This window comes from Lepisma saccharinum (assembly GCF_977018435.1).
Source record: "Lepisma saccharinum chromosome 15 unlocalized genomic scaffold, izLepSacc3.1 SUPER_15_unloc_1, whole genome shotgun sequence".
In the NCBI taxonomy this organism is placed as follows: Eukaryota; Metazoa; Arthropoda; class Insecta; order Zygentoma; family Lepismatidae; genus Lepisma; species Lepisma saccharinum.
In genome coordinates, this window is record NW_028142892.1 from 2,622,651 (window position 1) to 2,650,435 (window position 27,785).

Sequence of the window (27,785 nt, forward strand, 5' to 3'; positions counted from 1 at the left end):
CTAAGCAAGCGTCCACACGCTCCTGCCACTTTGTGAATGTCTTTGAAAATTCGTCGTCAGGTAGCGAACTGAAGAAAACTTGTGCTGCGGTGATCACTTCTTTGTTCGTCATGAAATGACGACCAAGTAAAGCGGCCTTTGAAAGTGGAAATAGCCAAAAGTCGCAGGGTGCAAGGTCCAGGCTGTATGCTGGATGCGGGAAAATTTATATTTTTCTCTTTGTTGCGTAATCCTGAAAGGCCCGCATGGTATGCGGGTGAGCGTTATGAAGGAGTTCTTCAAATGCAGCCTCTTTTTTGCTACGTGCTGGCGCAGAGTCTCAATGACTCCTTGGTAATACTGTGGCTCTACTCAGTCTGTCTTGATCCGCATATGCCTGTTGAAAAATTGCATATGTTTCCGCAGCACTTTTCCCTAAAGGCCAATAACATTTTATGGCATGTCGCTGTTCATCTTGAATACTCATCGCCAAAAGCAATATTATACACAAAAACCTGGAGGGGTAAACGAAACACGTTCCACAAAATTCAACACAGGTGCTCACTAACGTGGTTCCGCAACATGTGACAACTTGCTACGGAAAGAGAATGAGTCATCCTACACGACGCGACTAGTGCCGAAACCATACCCAGTGTTGCCAAGCCAGGAAAAAATCTGTCTCACCTTCTCTGCAACAGCCTTTGTATAATCACATTGAAACACTTTCACATTAATATTATAGTGGAAGCCCAATTTTACGTCCAGGGTTTTACATTTTTCCACATTATACATTCAACCTTGATGGTCCGAACATAGCAAAATTTTCCTCACTTTTACATTTTCCAGCATTTTAAGTTTCTTCAGCTTGGTCCCCTGAAAAACGTAAAATTGAGGTTTCACTGTAATTAATATTTTGAACAATATTTAACTGTTACAGCTTTCAAGAATCAGAACTGATATCTGTGAGAATCAGGAAGATTGATTGATTGATTTTGCTTTTCTGCCACTTTTGGCTAATCGCGAAGATGAGTGAGTGATGAGTGATGATATGATGAAATTGATGAAGGAACGCTTATAAAGAACATCCATGTTCAGGCTGAGATCCAAAACCTGGGGAAATCAGGAAGAGAATCAGCCTAAAAAGAACCACAATAGAAAAAGATATGAAAGATGAAATCTGTTAACTGACATATTTCCTGCATCTCCAACTTCAGCAACAAAATACAATCTCAAAGAGAAAGATGGATGGTAGTAATTCACAACAAAATACCGTAACTTAGTATCGATTTTTCAAGGATGGAAATAAAAAAAGGTACCTGCCACCAGCATCAACAACCATGATGAAGCTGTTGATATTTAATTTGTGTGGGAAGTGCATGATGGTACGTGCTCCTTTCATTTTAGCATCTATGAAGGTGTGGACTGTGGGTGTGACATGTACTTTTTTGGATATTGTGGATATTGTATCTGAGTAGGTTCACATAACCACTTTTTGTAGATGAAAAATAATATATGGTTATTTGAACTCATTCACTGGGGGATTCTGTCATGCTCGTAGTTTTTAGGAGATATTTTCAGCATTGCATAAATTTGTAAGAAGTATTCTACAGGGGCCAAAAAGTCTCACACCATAGGCATATCACATCATGGTGTGGTATGGACCGTGGGTTAGAGGTCTGCACGGGCCTAAGGCCCGAGTCCGGCCCGGCCCGAGGAAATGAAACCCGAACCAGACCCGAGTCCGATAATAAGTAAACATGAGCCCGGCCCGAGCCCGAAAACATAATTAAAATTACTTTCCAATTCAGCATTTGAAAAAAAAAATGGGCACTGTTGTACTTCGTGCTCCTATTCTCATTCTCGAAGTAAACCATAATTTCAATAATTAAAAATTATTTTTCGATGACACTATTCGCTAACAAAATAGCCACGAGGCCCGGGCCCGACCCGAGCCCGAGAAGTTCTGGTTATTTATGGCCTGAGTCCGGCCCGCGGGCCGGGCCGGGCCTAGGCCCGAGCCCGTGCAGACCTCTACCGTGGGTCCCTACTTTCTTGAAGACATTCGCCAGCGAAAAATACCTGGCTATGTTGGGAGACTCATTACTTCCCACCTTAGACTTTATTGGGTTGAATCCGGAGTGGTTCGTGCAAGACGGAGTGCCGTTCCATTATGGTACACAGTAGCTGGATGAGAACTTCCATCAATGGATTGAACATAGGGGATCTGTGGAATGGGTTCCCAAATCCCTGGGTATGAATTCCCAATACATGGAACAAATATTGTAATCTAGCCTACGGTGTGGGACTTTTGAGCCTCCTGTAGAGTACTAATATGAATACTACTACTATTCTTTGAACAAAGGATCATACCCGGGAGCCGCCCTTAGTCTTACATTTTCTTTATTATTGAAGTGAATACAGTAGCGTTTTCAAGGGAGGAGGGGATTGGAAAGGGTCGTAAACCACCAATTTGATCTGGTATTCCTAAAAAAAGGCAGGAAAAGATGGCAAAATGAGAGCAGACTACTTAAAACAAGTATACGCACCCCCAAACCCCATTTAAAAAATCCTGGGCATACCACTGAGTGGATAAATTATCCTTAATCATCTCAGAATATAACTGATAAAAAGTTCAGTGTATCACAAAGTCCATCCAGCTTTTGGGCAAGGTACACTTTAGCACCACAGTCACTTTCTTCTCCTTCCCCAGCACTAAACTCCAATAAATCCACAGACCGAAATATCATTCAGTAACTCTGTTACCACTTTATGATCAGGGAGTGTCAAAACTTCACATGCTGCCATTGATGTTTGCATACGCACATAATTTGTTCAGAACCAAAGAGAGTTAAAATGCCAGACACTACAATGATTTTTCTTACAACTTGACATCAGCAGCAACGAAAATATTTGAAATCGCTTGGAGTCACTTTCTGTAAGTTACCCATATTTTAAAAAAATCAACTGAAGTCCCTTGCAGCAGCAAACAAAATTAAAATGGTTTTAGTTTTATTTTTTATGCAACATTTCATCCTGGGTTTCCAGAACTTTCTCACATACACAACACACAACTTTACATAACTAGTTTCTATTTTCAGCACAAAATTGGAAGATTTTAACTTGTCAGAGCATTAAAGGAAAGAGTGAAGGTCAGAGCCATCAGGAGGAGGAAAGACAAGGGCAGGGAGATACAGCAAGGTGGAAAAACCAGTTTTCCTAGGATGAAACTAGAGTCGTTTTCACATTCAGAAGACACAACGGCGCTTATGGAGAAACCGCACAGTGTTGCCAATACAGCGCTAGCTCATGTCGCCGGGAAATGATTACCTTCCTTCACAATGAAGGTGTTACATATTTTGTATATATAATGATAATTATATGTAATTATTAATATTAATATTATACTGTGAACGTTACAGTTACCCTTTTTACTATGATCCATTGCGATCACTACACACGCGAGTGTAATGCACGAATATGACACTTCAGAAATCACTTAAAAAAGTAAAAATCACTGAGAGCTCACACAACTGAAAACACTTTTTCGGGAGAGGGAAAAAGTCTAAACAGACCAAAGTAGATCTCTCACTCAAGTAAGGAGAACCTGGCACATGGGTTAAATTCAAGTTGCAACCCAAAAAAACAAATGAGTTATGGCCCACGTGAACTGATAAGACGTGAATGACTCAAGCAAGGCATGTCATATTTCTATCTTGAAGCCCCATATTTTGTCACGTGTTGGAAAGCCTTTCAAAGGTTAATATGGTGTCTATGAATTTATGTGTACGTTGGAAACTGAAAGGTGATCTTCATTTCAGTATTAATGTCGACAGTAATGTAAACGAAAACAACGTGTATTTGCGACAGCACTAATGTTGCTCACAACAGCAGCATTGGAAATAATTGTCAATTATTAAATTTAAGTAATTTCAATTCTATTATAACAAACTGCATGAAGTTCATATTTTTACTGAATGGAAATAAAATAACTGGAAAACTTGGTGGTGATTAGCCGGAATGCTGCGGTGAGTCAGCTCAAGATGGCCAGACAACGTCTCCTTACTTCGCGTGCGGTTCGGGTAAAAAAGAAACTCCAAATGCATGGAAGTAATATTTTTGGGAACCTTTGAGTGGTTATAAAAAATAATTTCATTATTTTCTCCACAACTTTGTCGCTGGAAGTTTTTACTTGGAATTACAGAACAAAAAATGGCCAGCGACGACATTTTCTACTGCACGAATATAAAAAATCTCCACATACTTTATTTGAATATTTTTCAATGCAAATATGCTTTAAAGTATTGATAAATTCTGAGTACCACCGTCACCTATGACAATTAAAAAACAGTGTCAATTTTTTTCATAATGAATGCTTCAATTTTACGGCATGTTTCAACGTTAGGAATGAAAACAATGTAAAAATTGTGTTTTCACGGAAAATTTGCATTTTTAATTTATCTAAAATTATGTAAGCAAGTTACCAGTTTTTTGTGTTCACCATCGTATTCTCTACAAAATTTCCTGCAAAACTGCAGGTACCGATTTTACTTAAGCTAAATTTGTAAATCCAGAAATTTCACAACAGCGCGCTCGTATTTCCCATAAGAAAAGCATTGCCCATAAGAGCCCATTGTGTCTTCTGAACGTGAAAACGACTCTAGGACATTCCTTAGAAGGGTACAGTTACTAGTCATGTAAACTTGTGTGTTGTGTATGTTGTTGCCTTGGCTTGAGAAAGTTCTGGGAAACCAGAACGAAACTTCGCATGAAAAATAAATTGAAAACCACTTAAAATAAACGTATTATAATATTTTGCATTTATTGTATCTGCTGTGCATCTAACTAAATGTGTATGTTATGGAAAGAGATCCACGAGGATGCCAAACAAAAATGAAGGTAAAGTACAAACCATGATTACTAGGGAGTGTTTTTTCTTGCTTTAGAAGTTGGCGATACTTGGTAACAGTGCCAACCATATGGCAATGTAATCTGTGAAGTCTCATTTCACATAAAAATGCATAATTTTACCTTTAGCACATGAAACCCATATTTCTAGGAAAATAACATAAAATGTACATTTTTTAGACATTTCAGACAAAATAAATTTTTCCGAATTCTTTCCAAAAACACGTATTTTGGAGTTAATCTTTTGGTGCAAAAGCGTCTCGAACGAGATACAAAAAAGTAACCCTCGGGGTACCAAGCATCTCGATTTTTGGCTAGAATATCGATTTCATTTTTTTATATTGTTCCTAACACATGTATTTAACAGAAATTGTTTTTTGCATTTTTTTTGTCTTCATGAAAATGGAGGGGGGAAAGGTGGGAAAAGGTACTTCTCTTTTGCGGCTCTTTTCAACGTCAAATTTTTGCCGACAAAGGAAGACCAACTTTGTTGTTGTTGTTACATTGGTCATACGGCAATGATGCAAATATTTTTCTGTTTCTTACATGCCAGCGATAATTTCTATGTGCATTTTGAACTTTTCGTATACTTTTTTCGGGGGGGGGGGGGGGGCGGGAGGGAGAAACCCCCTTTTTTTAAAAAAAAATCAGGGGATTTCCCACCTTTCACCCTCCATATGTGCGCCGAATGTGAATAAATTATATATTGTCTGAATCTGTGATTCATTCTGCGTACAACAGTATATCGTTCATATCTCCAGGGCAAATAGTCTCTGAGCTAAAGTTATTTCAAGGTACCGCTGCATTTTGAAGCTTGAATCAGTGGCGTGCCGACAATTCCTTTTGGGGGTATAACTCAAGTTACATTGGTCATATGATAATAATGCAAATATTTTTGTGTTCCTTACATGTTAGCGATCGTTTCCATATGCATGTCGACACTGTCATGTACTTTTTGCTTGAGGGGAGGGTGGGGGAACACAATTTTTTTTCCCAAAATTTTGGAATTTTGAGAGTTAGCCCCCTCCCCCTTGCCACATATACGCCGAATTTGCAAAAATTTCATATAGTTTGAATCTCTGGTTCATTCCGAGTACAACGGTATATCACTCATCTCTCTAGGGCAATTACCTTCCAATCTACACTTATTTAATTGAAACTCTGCATTTTGCTCAAAATCGGCTCGGTGCCCGGAGGCTTACTTGTGAAAAAGGTCTTGGGCGTCAAAAGGTTAATACACAAAATAGACTAAATATTTTGCGGTACTTGAAGATCTATTGAAAGATGGATGTTTACAAAACGATTTGGGGATCCTATCTGCAAATCAAAGCTTTTTGTGTGGAATGATAGAAAAACTGAACACATCCACACAACTGCTTTGCAAGACAGTGAAGGACATTAGCGCAGTTGAAAGGAAACAGAACTCTCAATCAGGAACACGCTGGCAGGGTGAAATGGATGGTGTAAGTGTGCATGGTACCCTGCACTTCAAATATGCATGTCTGACTACGTGTGATGTGCAAAGGTCATTTACGAAATACAAGACATGTTCAGATACGAGGGTCGGCTGGAAAGTTTCTGGCCTGACCGGAAGGAAGCATTTTTGATTCATGAAATTTTTGTACGTTACATATTACGAGGTTACATATTCTAATGTTGAGCCGTTCTTTTTCAGCAGGTGGAATTGTGAGCCAGGATGGAGCCATCCGTGACTGAGCAGTGCATCGCCGATCGTGCAGTGATTCGGTATATCTTCCTGAAGGGTTGGACAGCCAAACAGATTCACGAGGACATGAAAAACACCTAACAGGACAATGCCCCATCCTATGCAACAGTGATGTGGTGGGTGAATGAATTGGAACGTGAGTCCCTCAGTGATGAACCTCGAACCGGGCGCCCACGGAGTGCTTCCACAGACGACATCATCACGAAAGTGCATGACATGATCATGGTGGATTGCAGATTGACTCAACAAACTATTGCAACACGTCTAGGCATTTCGAAGGAGCACGTGCATGTCATTATTCGTGATCATTTGGAAATGCGCATTGGGTTCCATGAGACTTGACATTTGCAACGCATGCGTGCAGACCGTGAAGACTTTCTGAACAGAATTGTGACTCAGGATGAAACATGGTGTCACCATTTCGACCCAGAGATAAAACAACAGTCCCGAAGGGCAAGCATTTCTGCACGGACGATGATGTTATGGATGCTGTTAATGACTGGTTACACAACCAGGACATTTTTTTTTTCCAGTGGGTTAGAGAAACTGTAGCAACACTGGGAAAAGTGCATTCACGTAGAAGGCGACTATGTACAATGCACATAAAATTTCAGTTCGCTCCACATCTCCTTCCCCCTCAGGCCAGAAACTTTTCACACGACCAACTTATAATCGGAGGACAATCTGGAAGTATGCTATGTTGTTCATTGTAAAGAACAGAATGCTACATGCAGCATACACCCTGCTGTCACTGGCAAGTAGCGATTAATTTGTATGACAGAATTTTTGAACAAATATTTTTTTGTTTTACTAGAGCTACTTATTTATTTGAAGTTGTTACTGACCTTATAATGGTGTCTGCATCCCGTAAGCCATGTGTCAGTTCCTCGACAACTTCCTCTATTTCGTCAGGCACTTCAATGTCGTCCTCCTCATCATCCCTGCCCTCTGCAGACTCCCCCTCCTGCGCAGAAGAACTTTTCTGTTCCATTGAGTCTCCACAACTCAAATTCGTTGCCAGGGAGCGAGTTCCACGCTGATAGCGCCACTTGGCTATTCGCACTTTGAGAAATGTCAGTCCTGCAGAATATCACAGAATATCATTGTAATGTTTTAACACTAGGTATTCACTGTACCAAGTTTGATTTAATATTCAAACTACACCAATTACCCAGAACTCTCAAGTGCAGTTCAAGATATTTTAATGGTTCTCATCTGCCAATATTAAGATCTTAAAATGTTTTTTTTCGTTAACCTCTTTGCCAGCATTCATGGCAGAGTTATAGCACAGTGTGCTATGATGCCAGGGGACCCAGGTATGAAACCGGGCCAGAGCATGGGTGTTTCTTGTGAGTGTCATCATATTATCACTCATTCACATTTCGAGATTCGGCAAAGGTGACAAAGAAGCAAAGTAAAATAAACCAAATAAAATCAATCTGATTGAATTATACCTACAGGCAAACGAAAAAACGAAATGTGAAATAACACATTGCAATGTTAATTTTTCATGTTTCTGAAAGGAGTGAGGTGCATTTTTCTACCCTGCTTTGTCACGAAATAATGTGAAATGAACTGCAAAATGTGAAATAGACTCTTAACACGAAATTTAAAGTTGATTTACAAATGCGACACTTTCTGATATCAGACTTATTCTGAGAGTTATGCAATTCACGGAAAATTGATTAATTCTGCTGTAAATATTTGAGAAGTCTACTCTGTAGTGATTTTCTTATTATCGTTCATTATCGATAACATAAACTGTAACGAAAATCATAACAATTCCATTACGCTGCTCAATGCTTACGCATTCGAAATACCGATTTTGAAGTAGCTGCACGTAATATACCAAAGGCTCAATAGAGGGCAGATTTCTACAAATCATCACTGTTAACAATGCCATGTGCTGGCAACAGGTGACGTTAGACATAATCATAAATCTGGTATGTGTGAATAACACTTTCTTCAGGATTCGACGAAATAAATACTCATAATTATGTAGTGGTTTTATGGAAAGGTAAAGTGAATAGTCTCCACTGTTCCTCCTTTTGGACCTGGAAATTGTATGTATGGAAGATTTCTTTTCGTTATATATGTGAAGTGTTTTGATTGAACTTTGTACAAAATCCCAAACAATCAAATGATCGACGTAGTTGTATTAGTTTCGTAATCAACCATGGAAGTGCTTTTTGACCAAAATCGTGCGTCACGAACATGTTGCCTTTCATTGCACGAGCGAAAAAAAAGACACGTATAGAATGGATGTTAAAGAGCCGGTTATAAGAAACCACTTAGCATACATTGAGCATGTTAGCAGGAAGGAAATACCACATCGCCAAAAGTCAGGTATGAACATTTGACGCATGTGAAGTGAAAGTAAGTTTTAGTAATTTGGCATTGTGGAACGAGGTAACTTTCATTCTTCTCACTACACTGAACTTTCTCGTGATACTTTTTCTTGACATTCATTATTTAATGCTTAATTAATATTGTTAACATGAATGACAAAAATACTCTAAATTGCCCAATTGACGTAAGCGTGTAGAAACTTTGAAAATTCTGGAGAACTATTTTTATGTTAAAAAACTGATAAAAGTTTTAAAAGGTTTGAACACACGTATTAAGATTACGGAAGCTCACAATGAAAGGAAGAAAAGCGTGGTGTTAATGTTGGTGAAGTTATCATTGCTATTATTTTTTTATTATCCTTGCTATTAGTTAGGTATTGTACTTCTCGTTTTATTTCAGATGTAACATGGTTAAAAGGATTGATTTGTTGTTTTAAGTCCACTTTATGCACAGTAAGGCTAATCAGGACTGGACCTACAGTTTAAAGTGGGATCCGAACCACTATGTGTCTCCACCGGGTCGAACCCGGGACCTCTTGATTACAAGGCGACGACGCTACCACTGCACCATCGGGTAGGCACTCGGTTAAAAGGAAAGAAACCATAATTGAATAAATGCCAAGATAATGTTTGTAATTATCGTGGGACGATAAAAAAAAAAATAGTAACTACAAAGTTCGTATCAATTTTGAAGCAAGTTATTTCTTGCTAATATTTATTTATTTCAAGTTGAAATTTATTGTTCACTTGTGCTTTTTCACTTTGGTGTGGCAATTGAATGTTTTATAATGGTTATTTAAATTGAAGTAGATTGGAGCAAAATTATTAATGCAATACAAAAACTTGAATGGGTTGTGATTTCTTGCAAAGCAAAAATCTGTTAAACAAATTGTTAACCTAATTGTTAATTATCTTATTACAAACTTAGTAATTAAAATTTCAATTCCTTCCATTTTTTTATTTGGATCTTGGTACTTTGCAACAACTATTAAAAATGCAGAAAAAAAAGGTATATTAAGAAAGACTGTGGTACACATTTGCCTGGTGAATGGATTTGTAATCTTGTGTTATTAATGTCAATTGATTACTAACCCAATTTTGGAATTTTTCCTTGTAGACATTGTTTAGCCTTGTTTTTTTTTTTGTTGTTGTTGTTGTTAAAGTATTATTGCTCCAAACACAAAATGAAGTTCTCGTTAGAACTTTGAGGTGCCACGAAAAAAGTGGCAATAACCTCTCATTGCATACCTTGTACATTCTGCCTTCGGTAAACTTATGTTTCTGGCCTCTGCGGTTTTAGCTTCCCAAAATAGAAAATATAAATGTAAACAAGCAGAAATTTACAACTCCTCACCTATGCGCTGTATCATTTTCATCCCAAACTTCCTGACCAGGCTGTTGGGCGACTCCTTGTATTTGCTGGAGAGCATCATCTTCAGCATACGTGACGCATGCGGAAGGAGATCTCCCCGCTTGCCATGCTTGAACATTGCGGCGACGGTGGCCAAGGCTCCACACTGCATCACGAATGTAGACTTCTCGTTCAAAACACGCTGGAAGGAAATCAAAGGAAAAACTCTTACACTACAATACTCAATTTTTACAGTTCACAGGAGAAGAAATAAATAATTACAGTCCAAGAAAGCCATGAATCCAATTAAGATAAAGCTACACATTTTGAAATATGATCTTAAAACATTTAATTTATCAATTAATACAAGATCGAGTTAAAAGAAATTACTGTATTTACCTTTTTTAACACATTTTTGAGGAAAAAGCTTTATCACTGAATTTACGAGGGTGGATCATTAAGTATCACACAACATTTTTTAAAAAAGAAGTTTAATTGGTAAGACAACATAAATTATACACATTGAAACCACATCTTTTAGCTACTTTTCGGCATAGGAGCCAAGTCTTTCAACACATTTTTCCCATCGTGGCACTAGTTTCAATATACCCTGTTCATAGAACTCTGTCAATTGGGCATACAGCCATCTGCGCACAACCGATTGCACTTCTTCATCAGAATTGAAGCGTTGGCCACCTAGAAATTTCTTTATTGGGCCAAACAGATGGAAGCCTGAAATGTTGAACCACCCTGACAAGGTTCTCGGATGGATCCGCCGGTCGTTGAGAATTGCCTGCTCAATGGCAGTAACATTCCGTTCCATTGCAGCTGTTACTGGTTGGCCGGAACGTGACGAGTCAACAAGGTTCACACGGCCTCCTTGAAAGAATGTGCACCACCTGGAGATGTTGCTACTGTCCAAACAGTCTTCCCCATACACACCCAACATTTCCCTGAGAATTTCACTATGGTTTTGTCCTTTCGCCCACAAAAAACGAACTACAGCTCTTTGCTTTTCACACGTTGACGACAATAACATGCACATCATCTTTGTTAAGTAGTTCACGCTTCTACCGCAAGAGTTATACCTGATCGAACAAATTCAGACTCTAGCGCGAACTTCGAACTATACATCTGTAAAATTTCAATGTCCCAGCCACAATAACATCGCGGGAAAAAAATGTTGTGTGATACTTAATGATCCACCCTCGTATAATCATACAGTATAAAGTAATATGTAGGTCTACTTTCAACAAATAACTTACGTAATCTAACTAGAAAAGAATACATTTTAATATTCTTCATTACACACTGTAAGGAATCAAGCAAGAAATTGTTTAACTCACAACAGAGGAAATTTACAGAAATGAAGGTAATAAAAAACTGAGTATCAGTGTATAAGACACACCCCGTTTTTGAAGCTTATTTTTAAAGGAAGAAAGTGCATCTTATACGCACGGTAATCCTTGCACCAGAGTGGCCTTCCTGAATAAGGCTCTACTGGTAACAGCATGAATAACTATACTACACATTCTAATACATGGCCAACTCCACCATATTGCCTCAGACTTTAAAATTCGGCTAGCAACACTCCAATAATGTATAATGCCATCTTTATTATTCTGACCTAATGACACACGTGATACAGAAAACACACAAACAGGAAAAAAAAAACAGATACTGGACTTGTTATTTTAAGAAAAGGTAATGGAAATTTCCATAAGCAAACTCAAAAAATAAAAAAAAGTACATTTTTTAGAACTGAACTTGAAAATTTTCAGGCATCATGGCAACTGGGCACCCTGTACTTTTCTACCCCTTACAGTTTACACAAATCTTTTCTATGCTTGAATTTCAATTGTTGATTTAAGTCCACTTTATGCACGGATAGGCTAATCAGGACTGGACCTCCAATTTAAAGTGGGATTGAAACCACTATGAGCCTCCACCTGGTATCAAACCCAGGACCCCTTGATTACAAGGTGGTGATGTTACCACTATGCCATCGGAGAGGCCAAGGAGTGTTTCTGTGCATAAACAATGGTAATTGTATGTTAGTTCAGCAGCAATTTCACCTTCACAGTGTCTGATTTTGATGGAATTTGGCATAAAGGTTTGCCTTTCGCAAATAATGAAGCTATGCCAAAGTTAGGTATTCTGTACACCAAACTCTTTATCTGGGTCCCACTTTAAACTGTAAGTCCAGTTCCGAATTAGCCTTTCTGTGCATAAAGTGGACTTATAACTACAACTCAATCAACCAAACTTTTTATCTGTTCATGCGCAACATTTTGCAAACATAACTTTCCTAGCAGTAATCTAAAAATGTTTCCCGTGTGACAGACTTGTGGCTCTAGGAAGGTGAGATTTGGTGCGCATGCAATTACTTGATAACAGATCTATTGAATTCAATTTTTTGTTCTAATTATTTTCTAAAATTAATTAAAAACTAAGAAGTGAACTGAAAATAAGAAGTGTGCACAATTTGGAAAGGTCATGATCAGTCATGTTCAAGAGTTGTGTAGGAACTTAGGCCACCCATGGACAAGACTGGGAGGGGTGGAATATACTTACATTGGATGCCCACTCCAGGAATGGGGCGAGGTGAGTCTCCTTAACATCAGATCGAGTCAGGAACCTGGAAGCCATGAAGGCTGCCGCAGACATGCATGTGTCAGGGACCTGGATGTACGTCTTGCACAGGTCTAGGATCCTAGAAAAGAAAACATATATTGGGTTAAAAGTAATTAATTCTCACACCAGACTGGCCTTCCTAAAGAAGGTTCAACTTGTAACAGCATGAATAACTGTGCAAGACATTCTAAAATATGGCCAACTCTACCACATCACTGCAGATTTTACAATTTGGCCACCAACAGTTTAAAAATTAATAATGGCACGTTTATTATTCTGATTTCATGATACAGAAAACACACAAACATTAAAAAACACATAATGTATTCATATTTAAAAAAAAAATAATGGAAACTTCTGCTAACCCAAGTCAAAATATTAAAAAAATAAATATTTTAGAACTAAATTTTAATATTCAGGTGCAATGTGAAATTATCAGGTGCCATTGTGACCAGGTACCCTGTATTTTCCTACCCCTGGTTCAGACCTATTTGCAACACATTTTAGAATTATTAGTGTATATAAAAGACATGAAACACCCCGTACCTAGTCACGACCGACTTCTGTCCCTCATCCTCCTGCCCTGGCTGGAAGCTGTCCAGTCGCGACATGTGGAAGGGAATCATCACGATTATGGACAACCACAGCAGCAGCACGTAGCGGGTCTCCCACGTGTAGGAATCGGCTGGGTCCTGGCCTTCCAGAAGAGCAAGGACTGGTTCCACATCCGACACCTGCAACAAACAACAATTAAGAAGCATGCACGGTGGAGCCATGGTGAAAAAACATAAAATGCAGGATAATGTACAATTGCAGAAATTTTAGACCATTTTGCTATAATGGGTCCAAGACAATTATATGTACGACAAATGTAAATACTTGATTGCTGACACTGGTCCTAAAGATACACAATTACCATAAATTATAGATGGTACACATCAATATTAACATATCACTAAAATTGATAATTTTGCCAATTCACAGTTTCTTCTGCATCGTGGGAATTTTTTGGGGGTACAAAATTTTATAGTTTTCTTACCAATTCTATATATATATACACACAAAAATGGGGGGGATCCTTTAATTTGATTGACTTGTTATCGATTTTTAGTTATGGTTAGTTTTCTACCTACCTGTGGGTGATCCTGGTGATGGGCTTGAAATGAAACACAACTTCTTATGCCTTTAGAATCGGTCTGGAAAGGGGGGAGGGGGTGCTGTTCGCCTTAATACAAGGTGACTCAAGCAGATAAACTGTTAAGAATAAGGTTCAGCACACTAACAATGGCAGTGAGCCTGTGCAGTTTTGTACTTTTTGTGTTAGCAAACATGAAAGTGAGCAGTGCTTCTTCTTTCTTTAGTTTTTTAATATCAACTGCAATGAAAGGATTCGATTTCATGTGCCTTTCAATTGTTGCATCTCAGTCAGTGGTAAACTGTCTGGTGTTCCTTTGTAGTAGTTCCGAGTTGGCTTGGAACTTCCGACATGCGGACTTCAGTTTTAGTGTTGGAAGATTTCAGGCACGATTTGTTTCGCTTATGTGTGTTCGTGTGCTACGACTGATCGAAAAATTGTAACATACTGTCAGCTTTTGTTGTCTAAAACTTACGTATGACGAAAATTTAATTAAAAAAAAAAATGAAATCAAATTATCGATATTCAAACAAAAATCAATTACTGCATGTTTATCCAAACTATATTTGTGTGTGTGTGTGTTTGGGGGTGGGATATGATGAGCAATTCCTTTGGGGAGATTTTGTTGAACAATTTTGGGGAGGATGGGCAGCTCTGACCCACTATATCCCCTCGACAATTATGTTGATTTTATTTTTTTAATCCATGTAGCTAATATAAAAGTGGTTTCAGCACGTGGAAAACAAAAATAATGGAGATATTTGATTCCAAAATTTGGCCTGCATAAGTAAAAACCTCACATTTCACTGGTTTTTATTAGGGAAATCCATTTGTATGAAAGAACACATCGGAAATTGGTGTCAGCTCTAAACCTAACAACATAAAATTATAGCTGCTGTTGCAGAATGTCATGTTGGGTGCTATATTCACTTGTGCGAAGACTTTGTGCTCTTCTGCTTCATGGTAAGGTAACAGATGTACTTTACTTCACAATAAGTCATTTCCACAAACTAAAAACATTCTTAACAAAATCATTATAAAGCATGCAAAATATCTCAATTTTACAAGGGCGTACAGAGGGTAGTTTCCTCTTCTGCCACTTTGGCTAACCACGAAGATGAATGAGGATTAATGGTGATAAGATCACAAACATGTATGGATGATATCCCCCAATACAAACGCCACAAGAGATTATACTGGTCGTGAGTCCAGATGCCAGAGCCTTGCTAGTGTGCAAAATGCAGTGCAAGGTGTACTACATGGAACACATGTTGATTTGCATTTTGTAGGTTTGGTGCGTATTACTCACAATCCCAGAATATAAAAAAAGACGTTAAAAAATTTTTAACGTTAAAAACTGTACTTACGTATGCGAGTATGTTGTTCCTATTTTTCTTTCTGTAGAACTATGTTTCGGAGATTAACTATCTCCTTCTTCAGGTTCATATGAAAAAACTAGGTGTCGAAATGTAATATAAGGATTGTGGGCAAGGGTTGGTGTGGATACATTTAAAATATTATATCCTCGCCCTAGAGGTATATAAAAAGCTCGTCGTTCACTAAAAAACTTGCACAATAAACCTATTCTCATGTTAAAAATGTTAAACTAAAAAACCGGCATGTATCACTATTGTTGACTTGTAGGTAAGAATTAGAAGGTGTCCTTGAAAACGAAACATTACGGAGACAGGATGTTCTCGTCCGTATGGAATGCAGACCTTACAAATTCCATTACTTGTCTCATCCGTGGAAAGGTACCAGCCTGACAGACTGATATGAATCGACAAGTATTGGAATTTGTATAGCGAAGCAACCGAACCGATCTGAGAAGATCGGAAGGGAATTTCAGGATCAGTATTGGATTTGGTTTTGGTGTGTGAACATCGAGGAAGACAGCGCAGGTATGTACCTGGAGGACGGAGGCGTCACTCCGAACATAGAATGGTCTGAGCCTTGTTACAAAACCTCTCGCTAGTACCTTTTCTTACTTACATCCCGGTAATAAAATAATTAAAATAAGGGAAGGAGGAAACATGGTGGAGGTGCGGGGCAAGGAAACACTATATACAACTTGCAGGTTCGGCCATTCCTGCCCAACTGTGCTTCCTAATCTACATGAAGGTCAGTCCTCCACGAATGTTTTCCTCTCCCCTTTATTTTCTCATTTCCCCTTATCACGTCACAAATCCAACGTAAATTCACATTCTTCCCGGGCAGCTTGGATAACTTCCGGAGTGACGTGGACACCGATATTGGGTGCAATCTTCCAGGCTTTTTCCCAATTTTTGAGGAAAATGATCCACCCTTCTTCTAAATTTCCTTCATCCCTATTAAGATTATTTTTCCCCCCTCTACAAATATTCGCTGTTTCATACACATTTCTTCATAACTTCCTCTTTTCTTTTCTAATTATCTCCTTTTTTGTGATTCTATGTCCGCTTTCCAAAATGTGTTCTCAGAGACGCGTTTTGGGAACTTTTTCTCTTATATCTTTTTCATGTTCGCTCCATCTTTTACCCATATTTCGACCAGTCTGTCCTATGTACTCCTTCCCACATTGACATTATATTCGATAAACTCCCTTCTGTTTTTCCGGTATTTCCCTTGTCATCTTTCCTTTCTTATAATCGGTAAAGTATTTTTCCACATTCTTTGGGGCTTTCATCCCGCAAACGATCCCGAAATCTCTCGTTATTTTTCCGATATTTTCGGATACGATTTGATGGTAGGGGATGCCAACGTAATTTACCTTTGCATTTTTGATTTTCTTCATTCTCTTTTTCCTTTTCTTTTTGATCTCCTTTCTCTTTTTTGGTTTCTTTCATAAAAATTTTCTGTGCTCTTCCCGCAATCTTATCCATTTCTCTATTTGTATATCCGTTTTTTAATCCTGTTTTTCTTATCCACCGAATTTCGTTGTCTTTTTCTTTTCCACTATTGCATAGTCTACCAGCCCTAATAAAAAAGTTTAGATATATATTTTTCTTTGTTTTTTCGGGGTGCGCCGATTTCTTATTAATATATAAGTTCCCCGATAGGGGTTTATCATGTACTCCTGTTCTAATCCTATTCCCTTCTTTCAAGATACTAAGATCCAGAAAATTGATTTTTCCGTCGATTAAGTTTTCCCTAGTGAAGTTTATTATTTTGTCTCGTTTTTCCAATTCTTCAAAGACCTTGTTCAGTACTACCCCCTTTCCTATAATCAAGATATCATCTCCATATCTCCCGTAATATTTAAAACCTATTCCCATTCTTTCCCTAAGATGTTCCCAATATTTCAGTATTACTTTTGTTCATAAAAACATAAATGTAATGTAATTAGGAGGCAAAATGCACTTGGTGGGCATATCAGGTGCCACCTTTGAATGCGTCTCATTTGAGACACTCATGCCAGTGACAGTGTACAATTGGTTGGTAATGATGGTAATTATTATATTAAATATTTACAAACAAAAAAAGAATTATAAGAAATTATTATGGATTTTGTGTTTTACTGAATGATAAAATATATGTGACACACTCATGCAATAATTTTTTATTAATGATAGTAATTTTTGTAATTATTATAATTAATATAATATACACATATATAATCAGCAAAGGAAGCAGTGATTTAATAAAAAAAAATGGTATGTAAGTTTCTTGAACGGCACGAGTAAGCTAGGGTTAAAACTAAACATGTAGTCCTGATGAGCGCATCTGACCATGAAATGGACTAAAAGAAGCTTTTACATGTTTGTGTCTCAATTTAAATGTAGATGTCATAAAATATGAAATAATGTTAATTTCAAAATATTTGATGTTTCGGGACAATTAAAAATCTTTGTGCATATATACTGTTTAACGGAGCATCGAGACGGGAACGTTACTACCACGTCAAACTAAGTAATGCAATGAAAAGCAATGCAGAGAATTTAGCCATTTCATAGCTGAAACTTTTAAGTTAGATCTAGTGGAGAAAATAAAGAAAAGTACATACATCAGCCTTCTGATTGATGGATCCACAGATAGATCATCAGTCAAGCATGCAAATGTGTATGTTCGATACGTGGATGCAAATGATGGTCACATCAAAGAGGACATTTTAGGAGTAATAGAGCTCACAAACTCTACTTCTGCTGGATACTTCACAGCCATAACTGATTATTTAGATAAGGCAATAGGTTCAAGTGTTACATTGTAGGCTTGGGTACTTCAGTGCAGAACAACAACGCTACACAAACAATAATTCCTAAGGTATGTTATTTTTAATAATTGCTCATATTTTTATTATTTATCAATATAAAATAGTGACGACCAAAGATTTTAGACCGGCGACTGACTTCAAACTTGAAATTTCATGCCCTGATTTATACTGTTTTCTCAATGGCATGCATTGTGTTGCTTAGGTCAGTAGTTCGTGCGTGCACGGTTAATGTTTTGCTTTATACTGAAGGAGACTGTGTTGCTTGTCATCTGTGACTTTAGTCTTTTTTTTAGACTTCAGTCCTTCAATGGAGCGCATCGTGCCACCTCAATCTTGTTTGTGCATGTGTGGTGGATGCTTTCTTATAGATAGAAGGGGCCCATATAGCTTGTCACTTCAATGTGAATCCCCCCCACCACTGTCATGTGTTGCTTCGGTCTGAATGTTCTCTATACTTAACAACATTGTTAGCTACTTCATCAGAGATTAAGACATAATATAGCCTGTAAATCACAGAGAACAAATTGCAAGTACTGTTGTTGGAAAAAGGCTGGCTTAAGGTTCCTTTTATAATCATGAATTTGTCACTGGAGTGGAATAAAGTAATGCTGTTGCCTTGTAATAAGAAGGGGTCTGAGGTTCATCCTCAGTGGAGGCAGAGTGCTTCGCTTCTCATTTCAAACTGTAGGTCCAGTCTAGATTTCTTAAATAGATTTTCTTTTGCCATTTGCGGCCAGTCTTATTTGCTTCTGCTTCAGGTTTAGTGACAGTGTTTTTCAACAGCAGGGCCTGAAAAAAGGTCCATTGCACCCAGGGATTAAGGACTAATTTAAATATAATTTTATATTTGACTGCACGTTCATACATAATTGAACTACGAGGGTGAATCAAATATGAACGAGCCTTGATTGGCTAAGCGTCGGAATGGGTAGCAGGGTGTGATTGGGCATGTGGGGCCGGTAGGTGGGGCTGTCGTGAGTCAGGAACCAGAACAGTCAGCGTGTCGCATGTTTCGTTTAGTAGCTCTCACGATGAGTGAGCAGAGTGTGCCAGTGTCTGTTGCGCAATGCATAATCATCAAGTTCCTCACCCAGGAAAACTTCAAACTGGCTGAAATTTACCAGAGACTGCAGGCCCAGTTTGGGAATGGTACCCTCTCGTGGGCAAGAGTGAAGGTGTGGTGTAAGGAATTCCAGCAAGGCCGTGAATGTGTTGCAAATGAAGTTCACCCCCATCGTCCTCGCGCCAGTGTGACGAATGACAACATGGCTCATGTTTGTGAGCTTGTCGAAGAGGATCGCCGAGTCACTGTGAAGCAAATTGTGGCAGAACTTGGTGTGAGCTATGGAAGTGTCCAATCAATCATCACAAAGCACTTGGGCTTCCGCAAAATCACAGCTCGGTGGGTTCCCAAGCTGCTGAATGTTGCTCAAAAAGATGACCGAGTTCGCATTGCTCGCCCGCCAGCTTCACACTCGTTTTGACGTGGAAGGGGAAGCGTTTTTGCATCGCATCGTTACCTGTGACGAGACATGGGTGCATCATTACGCCCCAGCATTCAAGCATGCCAGCATGAGTGGAGGAGGAAAGGCGAAGGAAACCCCGTGAAGACCAAAGTTCGGTTGTCTGCGGGGAAGGTGTTGGCCACGGTGTTTTGGGACTGGAGGGGGATCCTACTGGTGGATTTCTTACACGAACGTGTGACCATCAACGCACCCTACTACTACGGCCTCCTGGATCAAGTTAAGGTGCAGTATCGACGCAAACGACGAGGATGTCCCATCCGCCAGGTCTTGTTCCTCCATGATGCCAGACCCCATACAGCAGGTGTTACACAGCAGAAACTGGTGGAAATGCACTGGGAACCGCTTCCGCATTCACCGTACAGCCCAGACCTTTCACCATGTGATTTTCACCTGTTCGGACACCTCAAAGAAGCACTCGGGGGCGAGCGACTTGCGACCAACGATCAGGTGGAAACCTTTGTGCACTACTGGTTGGCTACCCGCCCAGCTTCATTCTACGAGAACGGCATCAAGAACTTACCACAACGTTGGGAAAAATGTATCACTAAGGGCGGAGACTATGTAGAAAAATAGAATGTGGCAATGTCTCTGTTTCCTTCAATAAATTTTGTTTTTCCGCACAAGGCTCGTTCATATTTGATTCACCCTCATATTTATTATTCTTTATGACTATGTCATAGTTTATACCGTGCGTCCATTTCGATCTTCAGCCAAGAGATCGGGAGAAGCGTGGCGGGCGGCGCTGACGGAGATGCTGACATTTTCGGCTTGTAATCCCCGCTTATTTTTATGGACATGTGCAGACATTTATATAAATATTGCAAAACGAGCACTAACCTGTGTTATAAGAGTTGTTCAAAGTGATGTCCACCTACATTCACACATTCCTGGCATCGTTTGATGAAATTTTGATACACACGCAAAAGTTCTTCTTCCGTAATTCTTCCTAGTTCTGCCCTTATATTGTCTTTTAGTTTGTCGATGCTATGAGGGTTATTTCGGTACACTCTATTTTTTAAGGTTCCCCACAAATAAAAGTCACATACGGTAAGATCTGGTGAACGTGAAGGCCATAAACCTCTAGAAATAATTCTGTCAACAAACACCTCCCTTATAGTGTCCAAAGAATCAGCGGCGGTATGGGCTGTGGCCGAATCTTGTTGAAAATACCCATATTGTCTCTCATTATCTGATAACAACAGAAAAAACGGCGCGAGTATTTGTGAGCAGTACCTCTATGAATTTATTGCGTCTTTAAAAAATATAGGCCCTATTATTCTTTTTGCACTTGCAGCACACCACACACCAATTTTTGCATCATGTAACTGAACTTCGTGTATTATTCGGAGATTTTCAGTGCTCCAGTATCTATTGTTCTGTGAACAAACATGACCATGCAAGTGAAACCATGCCTCATCCGAAAAAAAATGTTAACTGTGGATCAACAATACCATCTACAATATTCTGCAAAACCCAATTACAGAAATTTACTCTACTTATGTTGTCAGTGGGCTGTAATTCTTGCACTATAGAAACTCTGTACGGTTTTAATTTTAGTAGCTTAGTGGCTGTATGTGCTGATAATTTTAACATGCCCATCTCCTGTGAAACACGGCGTACAGGTTTGTTTGGAGAACGTTTTAACGCTGCACCAATTTCATCAAATTTTGCTTCGGTTAGAATCTGTCGTTTTTGCATAGGTGTTTTACAATTTAACGATCCAGTTTCTCGTAATTTAAGGACAAGATGTCTAACCGTATCTCTATGTGGAGGTGAAACGCCTGGGAATTTCTGTACAAATTGCCTACACGCGTCTGTTTTCACATAAGTGTTGATCATAAAAATTATTTGTTCTATTGAGGGGGGGGGCTGATAAGTTCTCCGCCTGACCCCCTTCCGCACATGTCATCCTGAAATCATGCATTGCATTTGAACCATTGATCTTTTGGAAGTTTAAGGGCCAGCTGGGATGATCGTATCACTAACGGTTTTTCCTACACAGGCCATTGATTGAAGCATGGTGCAGCCAAATGTGGAATTTACCAAGGAGGAGTTGCGAGGTGTCATGAAGTTCTTTTTCCTGTAACAGAAGTCGCCGAAGGAAATCCATGGTGGCATGCTAGACACATTGGGTGTACATTGCCCTTCACACTCCACTGTGAAGAAATGGTGCTCAAACTTTAAGCGTGGTGATTTTTCCACAGAAGATGGTGAAAGGTGTGGGAGACCAGTGTCAGTGTCAACTCTGGAAAAATTGGATGAGGTTCATGACCTGATTTTGAGTAACAAACGAATTTGTCTTCAAGCGATAGCTGAGACCTTGCACATATCCAAAGAACGTGTCTGGTCGATAATCCATGATCAGTTGGACATGCACAAGCTTTCTTCGAAATGGGTGCTTAAACGTTTGAATGCCGATGAGAAATGCAAACGTGTGGCATCTTCTCAGGTGATTTTGCGGTATTTTGTGAACTCTAAGGACGATTTTTTGAATCGGCTTGTTACCCAGAATAAAATTTGGTTCCACTACTTTGATCCTAAGACCAAACAGCAATCATGCGAGTGGCGCCACTCAGGATCTCCCAGGCCAAAGAAATTCAAAGCACAGAGGTCCGCAGGTCTGCTTGCCTCAATATTCTGGAATAAGGATGGTGTTTTGTTATCAGACAACCTTCCAAAGGGACAAACCATAACATCAGAGTCTTCTGGCTAAGTTAAAGGACGCTATTAAAGAAAAGCGCCGGGGAAAATTGAGAAGTAGTGTGTTGTTTCTGCAGGACAATGCTCCCGTTCACAAGGCTCTGGAAGAACAATGGATTTTCTGAAGAACCTAGGGTTTCAGTGCATTGACCACCCACCTTACTCGCCAGACCTTGCACCCTATGATTATTATCTCTTCCCTAGAGTCGTTTTCACGTTCAGAAGACACAACGGTGCTTATGGAGAAACCGCACAGTGTTGCCAATACAGCGCTAGCTCATGTCGCCGGGAAATGATGACCTTCCTTCACAAGAAAGGTGTTACATATTTTGTATATATAATGATAATTATATGTAATTATTAATATTAATATTATACTGTGAATGTTACAGTTATTATTTTTACTATGATCCATTGCGATCACTACACACGCGAGTGTAATGCACGAATATGACACTTCAGAAATCACTTAAAAAAGTAAAAATCACTGAGAGCTCACACAACTGAAAACACTTTTTCGGGAGAGGGAAAAAGTCTAAACAGACCAAAGCAGATCTCTCACTCAAGTAAGGGGAACCTGGCACACGGGTTAGATTAAGTTGCAACCCAAACAAACAAATGAGTTATGGCCCACGTGAACTGATAAGACGTGAATGACTCAAGCAAGGCATGTCATATTTCTATCTTGAAGCCCCATATTTTGTCACGTGTTGGAAAGCCTTTCAAAGGTTAATATGGTGTCTATGAATTTATGTGTACGTTGGAAACTGAAAGGTGATCTTCATTTCAGTATTAATGTCGACAGTAATGTAAACGAAAACAACGTGTATTTGCGACAGCACTAATGTTGCTCACAACAACAGCATTGGAAATAATTGTCAATTATTAAATTTAAGTAATTTCAATTCTATTATAACAAACTGCATGAAGTTCATATTTTTACTGAATGGAAATAAAATAACTGGAAAACTTGGTGGTGATTAGCCGGAATGCTGCGGTGAGTCAGCTCAAGATGGCCAGACAACGTCTCCTTACTTCGCGTGCGGTTCGGGTAAAAAAGAAACTCCAAATGCATGGAAGTAATATTTTTGGGAACCTTTGAGTGGTTATAAAAAATAATTTCATTATTTTCTCCACAACTTTGTCGCTGGAAGTTTTTACTTGGAATTACAGAACAAAAAATGGCCAGCGACGACATTTTCTACTGCACGAATATAAAAAATCTCCACATACTTTATTTGAATATTTTTCAATGCAAATATGCTTTAAAGTATTGATAAATTCTGAGTACCACCGTCACCTATGACAATTAAAAAACAGTGTCAATTTTTTTCATAATGAAAGCTTCAATTTTACGGCATGTTTCAACGTTAGGAATGAAAACAATGTAAAAATTGTGTTTTCACAGAAAATTTGCGTTTTTAATTTATCTAAAATTATGTAAGCAAGTTACCAGTTTTTTGTGTTCACCATCGTATTCTCTACAAAATTTTCTGCAAAACTGCAGGTACCGATTTTACATACGCTAAATTTGTAAATCCAGAAATTTGACAACAGCGTGCTCGTATTTCCCATAAGAAAAGCATTGCCCATAAGAGCCCATTGTGTCTTCTGAACGTGAAAACGACTCTAGACTGAAAAAAGTTCTGAAAGGACAGAAATTTAGAAGTGATAACGAGGTTATAAAAGCTGCCAAACAGTTTTTTGCAGACCAGGATAAATCTTTATTTTTTTTGGAGGCGTTAGAGAAGTTGGAGCAACAAAGTGCAAGTGTGTAGACCTTCGGGGAGAATACGTTGAAAAGCCTGAAACTTTCGTGTCTGTAGCTAAAGTCCTTCTGGGTCGGGCCGAAAACTTATCCCCCCCCCCCCCCCCCCGTATTGTCAACCTTGCGGCTGGCATTCTAATCGTCTCACTGACATAACACACACACACACACTGCAATAACACAAACAAGTAACGGCAAGTAACCAACAATAACACTCTTGCGCACAGTATGAAATTAACACGCTCTTGGTTTACATCTGCTCGCCACTATATTCACAGCTCTGTCTTCATCTAGTCGCGAAAGAACAAAAAACTCGAGCTCTGAGATTTCGGATTGCAAGGAAGCTCACGAAAACCATTGACTTTTAACGGTTTCGTCTGCAGCGTAATCTTGATACAGTGTTGCACATTCGAAACCTCCAAACGATCCCATCGACACAAAACTCTTTCAAGGATATAAACTTAAGCAGGACGTTCCTGGTCAAAACTATGATTAAAATGTTTCATTATCTGTGGCTCTTAACATCGTTTCTAATGCATATTTTTTGGTGTATATAAGGGCAGAACTTGGATGAATTACAGATGATGAATTATAATACAGGTTAGTGCTCGTTTTGCAATATTTATATAAATGTCTGGATATGTCCATAAAAATAAGCGGGCATTACAGGCAGCAAATGTCGGCATCTCCGTCAGTGCCGCCCGCCACGCTTCTCCCGATCTCTTGGCTGAAGATCGAAATGGGCACACTGTATATTAATATTAATTAAGGGTGCATATTAATTTCCATACAAACTTTTACATTGACTTGTACGAAATAAATTTACTGGGTTGTGGTCTCACAAACGTTGAGAACCACAGCAACAAATATCAAAAATACATCACTAGTTGCTTCGTGACCAGCCATTTAACCAAATTACACATGATGTACTGGAAAGCCAGAATACAAATACTGAACACAAAATTTAATGTAAAGAGATTTGATACTAAATTTTCAAAAGGTAGAGCTGGAAGCGTATTTTCTTTTTTGCTTCATGTACATATTCATATAACAAATTCAAACATTGAAAATCATATCATAGTATTAGGTTCTATTAAAAACACATACAAAACATGTTTATACCATATAGATATATTTAATAAGTCTACCGAAATATGAAGATAATACTTGCAAAGAACCACCCATTCAAAAAAGCCAGCATTTTTTAAAACAGAATTTTATTTTGTAGTGGACACATCCCTTATCAGCAGCCACCAACTACCGGTGAAAAGGTGGAGAGTAGAACCCTTGAAGATGATTAATTTCTCAGCATATTACAACTTATTATAAAGATGTTTACCCTGCTAAGGAAGTAAAATTTATTATCACTATACACTATTTCCAAGAGGACATTCGTAGAATTCGGGGGGGTTCAGCCCCTCAAACACTTCCCCTGGCTAATGCCAGATTTTGCATGGTTTATGAAGATTATCTTGTTTATGAACGTTTTCCCTCGCTTTTAGATTGTGGAGATGTGTTATTGTGAAGTAACGTAAGTACATGTGTTACCTTACCATGAAGAAGAAGAGCCCGAAAGCTTTGTACAAGAGAATATACCACCCAACATAACATTCTACAACAACAGCTATAATTTTATGTCATTAAGTTCGGAACGGATATCAATTTCCGACATGTTCTTTCACTATCTTAGTGTGCATGCAACTGTTTGTTACTAATAAAAAGAGGCAAAAGTACTTCGAAATGGCAGATTTCTACTAACGAGGATCAAATATCTTTATTTGTGTTTCCCTGTGCTGGAACCATTTTTATAATAAGTAAAACATCTAAATCTGTCTATCTAAAAAAAAATTAACATAATTCTCAAGGGATTAGGGTATTGTGGGTTAACGGCCCCATGCAATGTACTAAAAAAAAAAAATGTCCATTTGTAATAATGGCATTTAATATTGCGTAAGTTTGAGAATGATATTTCTGTTGCAGATACCTGTTCCCCACCTTGGACGTAGATGCTGAGTTTTGTGGTTGAGAATAGATATTATGTGATTAGCTGTTGAAAGTATTTAGTGCCCAAGTTCTGATGTTTAATCGTAGTACACATGCAATTTTTACATTGTTCAATTTTTATTTACATCTGTTAACACATACTTCAGAGTCTAAGCAATTACTTCCTGCATGCTTTCTGGAGAACGATTTTTTCCTCTTCTGTATTCTCCAAGGTGGATTGATTTAAATTAGGTGATTTAAATCACTTTAAATAAATAATTTATTGAATCATGTATTTGGTCTAGCAATTAATTCATGCGCCTGGACAAGAGATGGCGTAACTAGCGTATCGTCTCACAGTTCCGTGTATCCACACATGCGTTGAAAACTCCTGTCAGCGTGCATCGTTCGTAGTATAGGGCAGTTGATTGACACGTCAACAACAGCATTTTGTAGTCAACATACCTTGGCACAGTTCGTGCCAGATAAAGTGTTTTTGCAGGGTGTTCTGCTTCATTACTTTAAAATGCGGAAAAGTGCTACCGAAAGTCATCATATTTTGGTGGAAGTGTATGGTGACCATGCGCTAGCTGAGCGAACGTGTCAGAAGTGGTTTGCACGGTTTAGAAGTGGTGATTTCGGCCTGGAAGACCAAGAGCGACCTGGACAGCCAAAAAAATTTGAAGACGAAGAATTGAGAGCATTGCTCGATCAGGATTCGTGTCAAATGCAGGAAGAACTTGCAGAAGCATTAGGCGTTGATCAAACAACAGTTTCCAAATGCCTCAAAGCCATGGGAATGATTCAAAAGATGTCACATTGGGTTCCACATGAATTGAAAGACGAAAAACCATTTGCGAATTGCTGCTTCAAAGACAGAAAAGAAAGGGGTTTTCGCATCGCATTGTTACTGGTGATGAGAAGTGGATCCATTATGAGAACCCTAAATGAAAAAAGGCCTGCGTGAAGCCAGGTGAACCAGATCCATCACAACTGAAACGAGATATTCACTGTGCAAAGGTTATGCTGTGCATATGGTGGGATATGAAAGTTGAGTTGGTGTTTTTAAGTCCACTTTATGCACAGTAAGGCTAATTGGGACTGGACCTGCAGTTTAAAGTGGGATCCGAACCACTTGTGCCTCCACCGGGTATCGAACCCGGGACCCCTTGATTACAAGGCAATGACGCTACCACTTCGCCATGGGAGAGGCCGTGGGATATGAAAGGTGTGGTGTACTATGAGCTGCTGCAACCGGGTGAAACTATTAATGGAGAATGTTATCGACGACAATTAATGCGCTTGAAGCAAGCTCTGGCCAGGAAACAACCAGAATGGGAGAACAGACATGAAAAACTTATTTTTCAACATGATAACGCTCGCCCACATGTCGCAAAACCGGTCAAAACCTATTTAGAAAATGTCGGATGGGAAGTTTTACCCCACCCGCCGTATTCACCAGACGTTGCTCCTTCGGACCACTACTTGTTCGATTGCATGAATAACGATTTGATTGGACAGCGGTTCGCTTCTTCAGAAGA

The 27,785-nt window shown here is 38.9% G+C and overlaps 1 protein-coding gene across 1 annotated transcript in view; it reads right to left on the reverse strand.

Moving 5' to 3' along the window:
* Tbcd (tubulin folding cofactor D) overlaps positions 1-27,785 on the reverse strand; it is a 122,315-nt gene that overhangs the window by 82,720 nt on the left and 11,810 nt on the right. Inside the window, exons 2-5 of the mRNA XM_083115794.1 lie at positions 13,490-13,677; positions 12,884-13,022; positions 10,313-10,511; positions 7,456-7,690 (exon numbers count right to left, since the gene is read on the reverse strand). Of these exons, the coding sequence (XP_082971920.1) occupies positions 7,456-7,690; positions 10,313-10,511; positions 12,884-13,022; positions 13,490-13,677 (761 nt within the window). The remainder of the gene's footprint in view (positions 1-7,455; positions 7,691-10,312; positions 10,512-12,883; positions 13,023-13,489; positions 13,678-27,785) is intronic.